Here is a 12,986-nt window from a genome sequence, read left to right on the forward strand (position 1 = left end):
TAATCCTGATATAATTCTTAAACCAATAATTCTATTAAAGAAACAGGATATAAATAAAACAGTTCAAGGATTATCCTTGGCTAAATAAATATCGTCATCTTTACCTTCGAATTTTACAGAATAATTTTGTGGTAGTCTAAGAGTTGACTTAAGTGCAAAGTGCAGTAACAAGTGCAAAGTGCAGTAACAAGGACTATTCTGTGCTTCAGTGTATCATGGAAAGAGTACTCTCTCACACCGCAATCAGGTTTGGTGGGGGCAAACAATGGTTTTTTGTGAAGCGGCGCCATATGAAGATATACGAAAACATAAATAAATAAGAATTCTTTTTACTTCAAATTAATTAGTAAGATTTTAACATATATTTCACTTTTTTGTGTCAAGACTCTTTAAGACAAAAACTCTTTAAAAAGCCATTGTCAATAATCTTGTTTTTGTTTCTGTTCTCAGATTAAATTGCCCCTCGAATTAAAAGCATTAAAGATTGTAATCCCTCTTTATTACCCAAAAAAATATTAAGTTATAAATATAGAAAAATATGTTTAAAGTAAGAAGTTGTAAACTTAGACAAATATTACCAGCGTACAGGACTGAATCCAAAGGAATACACAAGCCAGTATCTAAGGGGTAAAAATTCAAATAATTTTATGATGATAATACACCTACCAAGTATCAGAGCATTGGAGCTGTCTTTTTCATTTCCCCTCAAACTTAAATATTTGCAGTTAATACTTTTATCCCCCACTTGCAACTTGGTTACACTATTGACTCGAGGACATTTCTCACTTAACTTCAATCTATAAAGACCCAAATAACCAAGTTTTCCTTCCGAGGTGCCACATAAGAACTTGTTCTCAGTAAAAGAAAAATGGGGCTGATTGAGGCCTTCATAATTTTCCTCTTCTCATGGTTTTTGCTGGCTTCAGCAGAAAGATCTACTTATATTGTCCACATGGACAAATCTTTGATGCCCAAGGCTTTTTCCAGTCACCATTATTGGTACTCTTCCATTCTTCAATCCATTAAATCAGTTGAACTAACCTCATTAGGTGCTCATAATCCTTCACCAAAGCTTGTCTATACATATGACCATGCATTTCATGGATTCAGTGCAGTAATGTCCAAAGATGAATTGAGAGCTTTGAAGAAGTCACAGGGCTTCGTTTCGGCTTATCCCGATGATATTGTCACGCCGGACACCACCCATACTTCCAAGTTTCTTTCTCTCAATACTGCCACAGGTATATGGCCAGCATCTGAGTATGGTAAAGATGTGATTATTGGGATTATTGATAGTGGCATATGGCCAGAAAGTCCAAGCTTTAAGGATGATGGAATGACGGAAGTTCCTGCAAGATGGAAGGGTATTTGCCAGGCAGATGAAGGGTTTAATTCTTCATTGTGTAACAAGAAACTCATTGGAGCAAGATACTTCAGTCGGGGAGTTCGGGAAGCAAATCCCGGAATTACAATAACGATGGATTCAGCAAGGGACGATTCCGGACATGGCACCCATGTGGCGTCCACTGCTGCTGGAAACTACGTTGACGGAATTTCATTCTTTGGCTACGCTCCAGGAACAGCGAGAGGAGTGGCTCCACGTGCTAGGCTTGCAGCATATAAAGTCATCTGGAATGAAGGAAGTCTAGAATCTGATGTTCTTGCAGGTATTGACCAGGCTGTGGCTGATGGAGTTGATATACTGTCGATTTCTCTGAGTAACCGTAGGACTTATTTGTACGAGGATCCAATTGCCATAGCTACCTTCGGTGCCACAGAGAAGGGAATCCTTGTCTCTACTTCAGCAGGAAACCGTGGTCCAAATTTTGCAACTTTAATCAAAGGAATCCCTTGGGCAGTGCTAGTGGCCTCAGGAACTGTTGATCGTTGGTTTGCTGGGACCATAACTCTAGGGAATGGTCTGTCCATCATCGGATGGAGCTTGTTTCCTGCTAGAGCCACAGTCAGAAACTTGATTCTCACTTACGATAAGACCTTATCTGCCTGCAATTCAACAGAATTAATTTCTAAAGCTCCTAGAGATGGTATCATCATATGTAATCAATCAGATGAAAAAATTGGATTCGATTTCTTATGGCAGCATCTCTTGGAGTCCAATGTTCGTGCATCTATAATCATTAATGAAGATCCTAGCATGCTTCATTCTCATTCTTTTCCTTACCCTGGAGTAGTAATTACCCCAAAAGATGCAAAAAATGTGATCAAATATGCATCTAAACATGCTGACCCACGAGCAAGCATCGAGTTCCAGGAAACAATCTTGGGAGCAGGGCCCATAGCTGCTCCAGCACTATCGAAATCTTCATCAAGAGGTCCTGCACAAAGCTATCCAGACATCTTAAAGCCAGACATAATGGCACCAGGAGTGTTAATCTTAGCAGCCTATGATCCTAATAGTATTGCAGCACGCATTGGTAAGGATACATTGCTGGCTAGTGACTACACATTCTTGTCAGGTACATCAATGGCTTGTCCTCATATATCTGGAACTGCTGCGCTCATAAAAGCTGCGCATCCAGATTGGAGTCCTGCCGCTATTAAATCTGCCATGATGACCACTGCAAATCCACTTGATAATACACAAAAACCCATCAAAGACACGGGCAACAATAATTTAGATGCTACACCAACTGACATGGGGGCAGGACAAGTTGATCCGAATCGTGCTCTTGATCCAGGTCTCATTTATGATGCCACCCCACTCGACTACGTAAATCTTGTTTGTTCCATGAATTTTACTCGTAAACAAACTCAATCAATCATAAGATCAAGCTACAATTGCTCAAATCCATCATCTGATCTGAATTACCCATCGTTCATTGCTGTGTATCATCCTGAAGAAACAAGAAGTACATTAACTCAGAAATTCCGGAGGACTGTTACAAATGTTGGGGATGGCCCTGCAACATATAAAGTTAAAGTTCAAAAAACAAAGGATTCTATTATCACGGTATTTCCAGAAACAATGGTGTTCCAAAAGAAGTATGAGAAGCAGAGCTATTCAGTGACCATACGTTTTAAGACTCATACGCCGAATAATCATGGTTCAATCACTTGGGTTGAGGAAAATGAAAAACATACAGTACGTAGTCCATTTGTGGTGGCTCAACGGCCTTATGTTGACTAGTTTTATGATTGCTAAGTGATAATTCTTGTAATTGCCTGCAACTTTCCGGAATTTGAATTGTTAAAACCAAATAATATTATTTAAAATGGAAAATATGTATCGTTAAGATAAATTATATGAAAAATATTAAAACTGAAAGAAGATCTCCTTTATAAATGACTCTGAAGAAACATAATTACAAGAACTGTCTCATGTTTACTTTTGACTTCGTGTTCGTCAAGTGTTGTGAAGACTTATTGCACCGAACAATTGAAAAGAGATCAATTATCAGAATTCCTTCTCCTGTCTCTGTTTAGCTGATTTCTTACGTAAAAATAGGCAATAAGTTTCTCTCATACATCATCCAGAATTGATTGATATAAAAGGAAACTGTAGAGAAAAGTTGAATCTTCGGTCATCACTTTGAAGAATCTTCAATCCCCTCCCCTTCCCCCTTCCTCCTTTTTTTTTTTTTTTTTTGTTTTTTACGGAAAAACACACGGTCGCTACCCTTCGGATGCGCAATAAGTAAATCCTCGGATCGACACAATTGTTGGGAAAAATTGAATGATTTGTGTGTAGATAAATTTATCAATTATATAATCAATTAGACAACACAAACATAATTCAACAATAATATAAAACAAGAAGAAGGTTAGAAAATCAAGCCTTGGGAGTCACGTCGACGACGTGTCCTAAAGTCGTGTTGCCTCCCCTTCGTGCGGGTTCCTTCGGCACTATACGGCTCCAAGATAAAACACATGTGGCTCTCCTTCTATTGGCACGACCATAGGGAGATAAAGAACGAGTCTTTCATCAAGTTGCCACAAACTATAGAAATATAGTATAAAGTATAGATATAATATTTTATTTTTCCTTGTATCTCAAGTTGTTTTCCTCAAATGAAAGAACTCCCTTTTATAGGGATATATTTTAACCCTACAATTAAACCTCAATTACACCATTAAAACATAGGTTACCATATGTTTTAATTTTATATTAAAACTTAAAATTAAAGTGCTTTAATATTTTGAAAGGTTGAAACTTCTTTTAAGTTACAACAACCCATTTAATTTTCAGTTTTTATTTATTTAATAATCATTTTACACACAATTAAAATATCATAATTCATGTTATAACATCTATTTTAATGACTTAATTGTGGGGGTTGATTTTACCTATAAAAGGAGGTGGATTTCTCATTGTTTTACACAACAAAATCAAATGCAATTAGAAAAACACAACTTGAAATGATTGATTCCAAAATTATTCTCTATAATTTTACCCTATACTATTTTGACAAGTGATAAAGGCTCGTTCAATTTTCTCCCTATGGTTGTGCCCGTAGAAGAAGAGTCACATGGATTTTATCTTGGAGCCGTGTAGTGCCAAAAGAACCCGCACGAAGGAAAGGCAACACAACTTTAGGACAGCCTCCTCGACGTGACTCCCAAGACTTGATTTTCTAACCTTTTTCTTGTCTTATATTATTGTTAAATTTACGTTTATGTCATTTAATTGATTATGCTAATTGATAAATAAATCTACATACAAATCACCCAATTTTCCTAACAATCTAAAGTCGTGTTCTGTGATTTGTGTGTAAATGAACTCTTCATGGAATGTTTGATATGATTTTGAAACTGTAAGTTGGCAATTGTGGGATTGAACATCTTCAAAATATCATGTACTAAGATGGTTAGTTTATGTGCAATCTCTGTTTAAGAGGCATCATATAAGATTATGACTTATTTGAATCTTGTTAGATGTTAAAAAGAACAGGAAAAAAAAAGGCCCTTGTAATAGTATTATTCGATATAAGAATATGACTTATTTAACTTATTTGAATCTTGTTAGATATAAAAAGCCCTTCTAATAGGAGTATTCTTTGTCAACTTGTTCGTCATGATCCGGGCTTTAGACTTGTTCTTGAACCTAAGTTAGATATGTTTTTCAACATTTGGCAATCCATGTGGGACTTGAAGACATGCACTTTAGTTGTAGTTAATGTTCCTAATTAGCAATATCAGCATGTTTGTCTTTCATAATATCATTTGCAAGTTTTGGACAATCTGAGCTTTTATATTTGAGACACACTATTTGTTGAAAATGATAAAAGATTATTTTAGTTAAAATTTCTACCTAGTTTATACGGATGCATGAATGAAGCATTTAATTTGTTGAAGATGAATTATCGTAAGAGTCTGGATTTAACAATTTTGACCAAAATATTTGGGCAAGGGAGAAGTAAAACCCATAGCGAGAAGATGAAAAGCAAAATCCAAGGGAATCAAAATTCAACAGATAGTTTTCTTTCCTTTATTCATCTGATTAGCAATTTTGGATTGATGAACATTATTAAGACAATTTTAGCTTGATATAAATCGATGATTAAAAAAAAACACACAATATTGCATTTTCTTTAACAAATATGTGCATATTACATTTGTATCATATGAAATGACTTTTCATATAAATTATTTACGATAGTGTTGTAGTGAGCAATCCACTAAGACAAAAATTGCTACATGATACATCAATTTTTAATAGTAATAAAGAATTGCTATCTAACATTGGTATCCATCAATGTTCCAATGCTCTCATTGACGAGCTTACTGGACGTTTCGATTGGTTTCTTTAGTGCATGTTATTTGCTAATGAGTTTTAGTTGATGATATTTGGAGGGAACAAATTCATAAGTTGGGGCTTAAAGGAGCACTTTGGAATTCAAAGGTTTAAATTAAATCCTAATAAATGAAATCACTAATCACTAACGTATTGTTGTAACTTTCAAGAGCTTTAATTTTCTTTATGTTTCTAATAATTTCAGATTTAATTATTTTCAGTTTTATTTCATTTTAATTTTGGAGTTACAAAGTTGTAAATTTTAGTTTATAAGAAAGTTCCATTTTGGTATTCATAAGTATATATTATAAAATAAAAAACAATGAAATTATTATTGTTATTTCTGCATGTTTAAGTCTTAAAAGGAGTTTGGACATATAATATGTCCAAGGAGGTATGGCCAAATCACACATTTAATGGTCACCTGGGAACAACCTAAACTCAATGTTGAAATATCATAGGTGAGATCCATGAGTAAAGCAGTTCATCTTGTGATTTGCATAAATGTTGAGAAGTTCCCATCATGAGGAAAGTGTTTGAGACATGTATCATTTTAAAGATAAATGTCATCACCTAAAACTCTTCACAGATATGTAACAACTGTGGTTGAGGTTAGTTATAGGAACATCATTGAGAATTTGCCTAAGTAATGGAAGTTTGTAAGACTTTCTTTGAGTTTGTGGTTTTAACTATAAGATAATTATATCATTCCTTTATATACAAAATATATGGAGATGTCTTTCAATGAGTTCACGTTTAGATGAATAAGATAACTTTTATGAAGCATGCATTGATGTGAAGATTTACATGAAGCGCATATAATCACTTATAAGTGAAACAATTCATAGATCAGTTGTTTTCAGATACAAATTATAATAGTAAAATATTTACTCAATTTAAGTAGGATATTATTGGAATGTAGGGGTACGAAAAATTTCAGATATATGTACTTTATATCCATGATTATTCATAATTAACATTTTTAGCAAAGTGTTCAAATTGAGTCTAAAGACTGCAAGTGAAATATAAGAGTTTGGATGTTTTTTGTGCAAAGCTTTTACTAAATGTCAATATTAGAAATTTTATGCATTTTTCTTATTATACTTAAATAAATTATATTGATATGTTGTGAAAGTTTTAGAAGAACATGTAGATATGCCCATATGCAAGAGGAGAACAAAGCTTGTAAATTGACGTCACCAAATTATTGTCCGAGAGGGACATGAAATAAATTATAGTCTGAAATGGATATATATAAATCATTGAGGGGAATGGGTTTAAGCCCATAAGGAAGTCACTTTCGGGAGTAACCCAACCTTTGTGATTGGAGATCCCATGAAGAAGGTTTAATGTGGTAGAAACAACCCGTACTGCGTGACTTGTAATAGCACTACTTACATTGTGCTCATCCTTATGGTAATAATGCTAATAATAATGTGATGTTAGGAAGTGTTTAACCTTGAATGAGTACCGAGGCGAGAATTCTCGCCAGGTGTGGGTCACACACACCCTTGGAGGACTCACCTATGTAAGAGTTGACATGAGGCCGTGGCTATGGAATTGGGCTATTCCCTAGAAACTCTTACTAGAATCAAGATTAGAACGCATGGTCATTAAAAGCACTACCCACAATGAACTAGAGCCTAAATCGATACTGTGTGTGGAACAATTGAAATTTGACTAAAAGGACCTAATTCAAGGCTTAGTCCATTAGTCCATTATGGCTCCCTCAAATAGAAATTGTTATTACTAAGTGAGGTTCAAGTCCAAAAGACACCTACACCTATTGCACAGTATTATGTTGCCACTATTATATATTTTAATTATTTTGAAAGCTTAAAACTTGTGGGGGATTATTGTAACTTAAAAATAAGTTTCAACCTTTCAACAACTAACCCATTTAATTTTCAGTTTTTATTTATTTAATAATCATTTTTCACACAATTAAAACATTATAATTCATGTTATAACATCTATTTTAATGATTTAATTGTAGGGGCTGATTTTACCTATAAAAGGAGGTGGATTTCTCATTGTTTTACACAACAAAATCAAATACAATTAGAAAAACACAACTTGAGATGATTGATTCCAAAATTATTCTCTATAATTTTACCCTATACTATTTTGACAATTGATAAAGGATCGTTCAATTTTCTCCCTATGGTCGTGCCCATAGAAGAAGAGCCACATGGATTTATTTTGGAATCGTGTAGTGTCGAAAAAACCCGCACGAATGAGAGGCAACACGACTTTAGGACAGCGTCCTCGACGTGACTCTCAAGGCTTAATTTTCTAACCTTCTTCTTGTTTTATATTATTGTTAAATTTACGTTTATGTCATTTAATTGATTATGCTAATTGATAAATAAATCTACATACAAATCACCCAATTTTCCCAACAGCAATAGCCTGCAAATCAAGCCAGCCAGGTAAACTGCACTAGGCAACTCTGTACGACAGGCTCGACCGACAAAGTGTTGATAGGAGGAATCGAATTCGTGATCAAAAACTCTGCACTCACCTACTACACCAACTCGATCACCCCATGAGGGGCAAAACACATACCAAACCCTCCCCCTTCCTCTTGCTTGAATTCGAAGAGAACCACCTGTAAGTGTAGTTTTAGCGTGAGAGAAATTGATCGTTCTTTGCTCTAACATTCAAGAATAATGTCTCCCAGTTTTGACCTAAAGTATGTGTGCATATATAGTCTCCTCTTAGAACTGAAATTTGTGCCTTGAAACTCCCAAAAATGTCTCGATTGAATCCTTCGCATAGTCGGCTATCGACTCATCTTGGGGATTTAGCTTAGCTGAGGTCTTACGTGATGAAAATTTTGCTTTTAAGGGTAGTAAAATATCTTCATTATGGTATTAATAAAGATATTTATTTTTTTGGGTTAATGGTTAGGGTATCATTATTCTGTTTGAACGTTGATTGGTTTATACAAATCTATACTTAAAGCAACAGTTGTATATTTATCTTCACCTTAGTGATAAATCTTCAAATTTTCATCAACAGCTATCAACTTTGATGTTATATACACACACGCACACACGCACACACACACATACATACATATGTATATATATGTAATTTTTCATCAACAGCTATCAACCTTGATGTTTTATATATATTATTTTATTTTATTTTATTACAATTTCATTATTTCCTTCTTTTTTTGTATTTTGATAAACTTGAATTTTTTACATTTTTTCATTCATATATGTAATTTTTCATCAACAGCTATCAACCTTGATGTTTTATATATATTATTTTATTATTATTTTTTTTTTTTTACAATTTCATTATTTCCTTCTCTTTTTGTATTTTGATAAACTTGAATTTTTTACATTTTTTTCATTGCGAATGAAGTTATGAAATGTGTATAGGATGTGATTTCTTGGTCTATGTCTTTTTGTTGAAGACACATATATCCCCTGTTTGACAAATTTGTTTTTTAAAAGAATGAGCTTTTGAATAGTAAATTTTGGGAGAATGTATGGTTAAAAAGTAAGGAAAAGTTTTAGGTTTATGTGAAGAATGTTTTTTTGCGAGAATGTGTAGTTGCAAATGAGTATGAAAAAGAAAGAATGAGAAAAATGGTTTTCAAACAAGGGCATAATGTCCAGTCGTAAAAGTAGAATTGGCATAAATAAATGTAGGAGAAGTAATGGCATTCGGTAAGAATGAATGTTGGCATAAATGGTTGGAGTGGAATGAATGTTGGCCTAAATGGTTGGATTGGTGTGCTACATAGGTTGAAACTAATGTGGTTTAAAGTCTGTTTCATGCATGTTATGTGTGTGAGATGTAGTTATCCCAAGGATTTTGACAGGGTCTTTGACAAAGACATTTTGAATGCTTCACACTTTATGACATATGTGAGGACAGAGACAGCTATTGTAATATGTAATTCGGGTATCTAGAGCATTTCCTTTTTAAGCAGTGGCATGAAGACATGTAGGAACTCATTTTGCCCTCAACGAAGTTGGATGAAGGATGCATCTACTACTTGCAAAGAATGCAAAAAAATTGTTGCCCAAGTATGAGAATGAGGCAATGGAATTGAGCTACAAGGTAGAAAATCAATCCCTAACAGCATTAGTTAGGGTTTGTGGAAAAGCATTGCATGTCATTGGGTCTGATGCAACTTGCAAGTTCATGAAGTCTGTATATATATTGAGGTGGTTGATTGGATCAGTAGTTCCATCATATTTCTTTATTTAAGGATATTTAAATCTGTCTGGCAAAGGGTATGGCAAAATTTCTAGAGTGAACGGAGTGTTATGGGTGAAAATGGTTGACCCCTAGATGTTCTAAAGCAAACCAGCTGTAATTCCATGATGGATGATCCTGGCAAGTTCTCTATTGTCTATGGTTACCGACCTCCAGAGGTAACAACTACTAGTTGGGGTAATGGTATTTCTGATGACTCTTCCCGAGGAATCAAAGGATCCTTAGCAAAGGGTTGATTTGGAGCGGACGATCTTGTTAGAGGATGTCATGAACATATGTTAACCATGGCTTTTGGTAGTGATTCTCACAGACAACACCATTGATGCTACCAAAATTCGCATCTGAAAATTCCTGAGCTTGACAACAAGAGATGAACATTAACGAAATCTCTGAGACCTGAAAAAAGCTTCAAGGTGTTCTCTTGTCGACCCTTCGATGCTTAAATTAGAGATAGAATTTATGTGTGATGCTATAAATTGAAATTATGTAAAAGCGTACCTAAATAAGAAACAAAGACTTTGTATTTATAGAGGTAGGTAGCCTAATCCTAAAGGGATTAGTACATCATGATCCTTATCTCCTTTTAGAGTTGAGAGGTGTTAGAGTTGTATTGAAAGTGAGCTTTGGACTTCAACTTGTATTATGAGACCTCTTGTGTTTGAGTAGAAAACCTCTAATGAGAATAGAGTCATTGTACATGAAGAATTCCAAAAAAAGATGATAGGGTTTGAGGGTCCGAATTGGAAGCAAGGGACAATTCCTCGGGCATGATGTTATATAATCATATCACTATTATCACAGTATTTTTAGAAACAATGATGTTTCGAAAGAAGTATGAGAAGAACCATTCAGTGACCATATATTTTTAGACTCATACGCCCAATAATCATGGTTCAATCACTTGGGTTGACGAAAATGAAAAGCACACAGTACGTAGTCCATTTGTGCTGGCTCGACGGCTCTATCTCTATACTGACTAGTTTTATGATTGCTGAGTGATAATTCTTGTAACTGCATGCAACTTTGTGTAATTTAAATTGTTAAAACCAAAAATGTTATTTAAAATGAAAAATGTGTAAAGATAAATTACATAGAAAATTTGCAATTTGAATTGTTAAAACCAAATAATGTTATTTAAAATGAAAAATGTGTAAAGATAAATTTCATAGAAAATCTCCTTTATAAATGACTGAAGAAACATAAATTACAAGAGCTGTCTTTTGTCCACCTATAACTTTGTGTTTTATACACATATTTGTCAAATTAAGTGTTGTGAAGATTTTTTTTTGCATCGAACAATTGAAGAGATATCAATTATCAGCATTCCTTCTTCTCTCTGTATAGTTGATTCCTTACGTAAAAATTTGTTAGAAATTGAGTCAATTATTATGAATATTGAACACGAGATAATGGGTAAGATGAAAATAACAATCACAAGAACACAATATTTAATTGAGAATTCGAGATGGTAAAAATTACATGCACATGTGAAAAATTCACTATATCAAAAGTAAAGAGTTACAATATATTATACAGGATCTCACAAGACTCTCTCCTAATCTCTGTATTTGCGAGTCTCTCTCCATTATTCTACATCCATCAAATATGTGTAATATACTACATATTCATAATACAACAATCCCTAACCTACTAAAATAATTAAGGACAATACTACATATACATAATTTTTTTTATTTAATCATTTATCTACTACTCACAATAGGGGGTGAGAGATCACATTTGGAGATTTTTATATTCACATGAAGCCCATGTGCATTGTGAGATGAGAGACAACTTTTGGTACATTCCATTCGGTGCAAATGGAATTGTCTAATAATTAATATATGAAGAGATTAATATATGATGAAATCTCAATACAAATGATAAAATCAATAATGGAATATTTAAGTTGAAATAGGTAGCATTATTAAAATCGGTTCGGCCCGACCTGGGCAATATCATATTATGTAAATGCAAGTGGCCAGATAAAAAAGGGATTTCACCATGTCAATTAGAGGGTTTTATATAGGGAACGACGCATAACTATTACATATAAGAATTGCATTTCAAAACTAACAAACTTGTCAAATTAGTTCAAAATTCAAGTCTCGATTCCAATTAATAATATGTATAATATACAATTAATTAGAATTAATTATCCCACTCCCACTCCCACCAAATTAATAATATTCCACCCCACCACCCTACCCTGCAGACCCACCCCCATCGACCCACCCCACTTGTAAAAAAAAATTTCAAAAATTAAAAACTTTTCCCGTGATTACACCCAACCCACCCCATAAAAAATTTCCAAAAATTAAAATTTTTTTATGAAGATTACATCCCACCCAGAATCCACTTCCAATCCCCCACCCCATGGGCCCCACCTACCCCACCCTGTAAAAAATTTTCAAAACTTGAAAGCTTTTTCGAGATCACACCCCACCCCAACTTGTAAAAATTTTCAAAAATTAAAATATTTAATGGAGAATACACGTACCCAGAACCACCACCACGCACACGCACCCCCTACCCCACCATGGCACCACCCCAAGGAATCACCCTAGATTTGTGATTAACAATGCTATCCATGACCAATTTTATTATTTTATTTATTTATTTTTATTTTTTTTTACCAAACTCATATAATATGTAACAAACCATGACCATATTTATCTTCAGTGTGGTTGTCTGTGACCCTCTAATTTGTAATTGTATGTAACCAAATCACTAACTTGTATTATCTACAACTAACTATAACTAAATTTATTTTCAGTGTTACTGTAAGCAACCAAGTCACTTACATGTGTTATCTTTGACTAATTGTGATCAAAATTTTTCTTTAGTGTGACTAACTGTGACTAAATTTGTCTTCAATGTGACTGTATGTGATCAGGTCAATTTTAACTATGATGGTATGTGATCAAATCACAATTGATTACAATTAACACAAAATTGATCACAATCAATCACAATAAACACATACTTGATC

The 12,986-nt window shown here is 34.0% G+C and overlaps 1 protein-coding gene across 1 annotated transcript; it reads left to right on the forward strand.

Moving 5' to 3' along the window:
• The first annotated feature begins 755 nt into the window (after window positions 1–755).
• Window positions 756–3,189, forward strand: LOC111408800 (subtilisin-like protease SBT1.9). Its single transcript, XM_023038571.1, has one exon. The coding sequence runs from the start codon at window positions 869–871 to the stop codon at window positions 3,146–3,148; it is 2,280 nt and encodes a 759-aa protein (XP_022894339.1). The 5' UTR covers window positions 756–868; the 3' UTR covers window positions 3,149–3,189.
• Window positions 3,190–12,986: the final 9,797 nt, after the last annotated feature.

This window comes from Olea europaea, chromosome 14 (assembly GCF_002742605.1).
Source record: "Olea europaea var. sylvestris chromosome 14, O_europaea_v1, whole genome shotgun sequence".
Classification (NCBI taxonomy): domain Eukaryota; kingdom Viridiplantae; phylum Streptophyta; class Magnoliopsida; order Lamiales; family Oleaceae; genus Olea; species Olea europaea.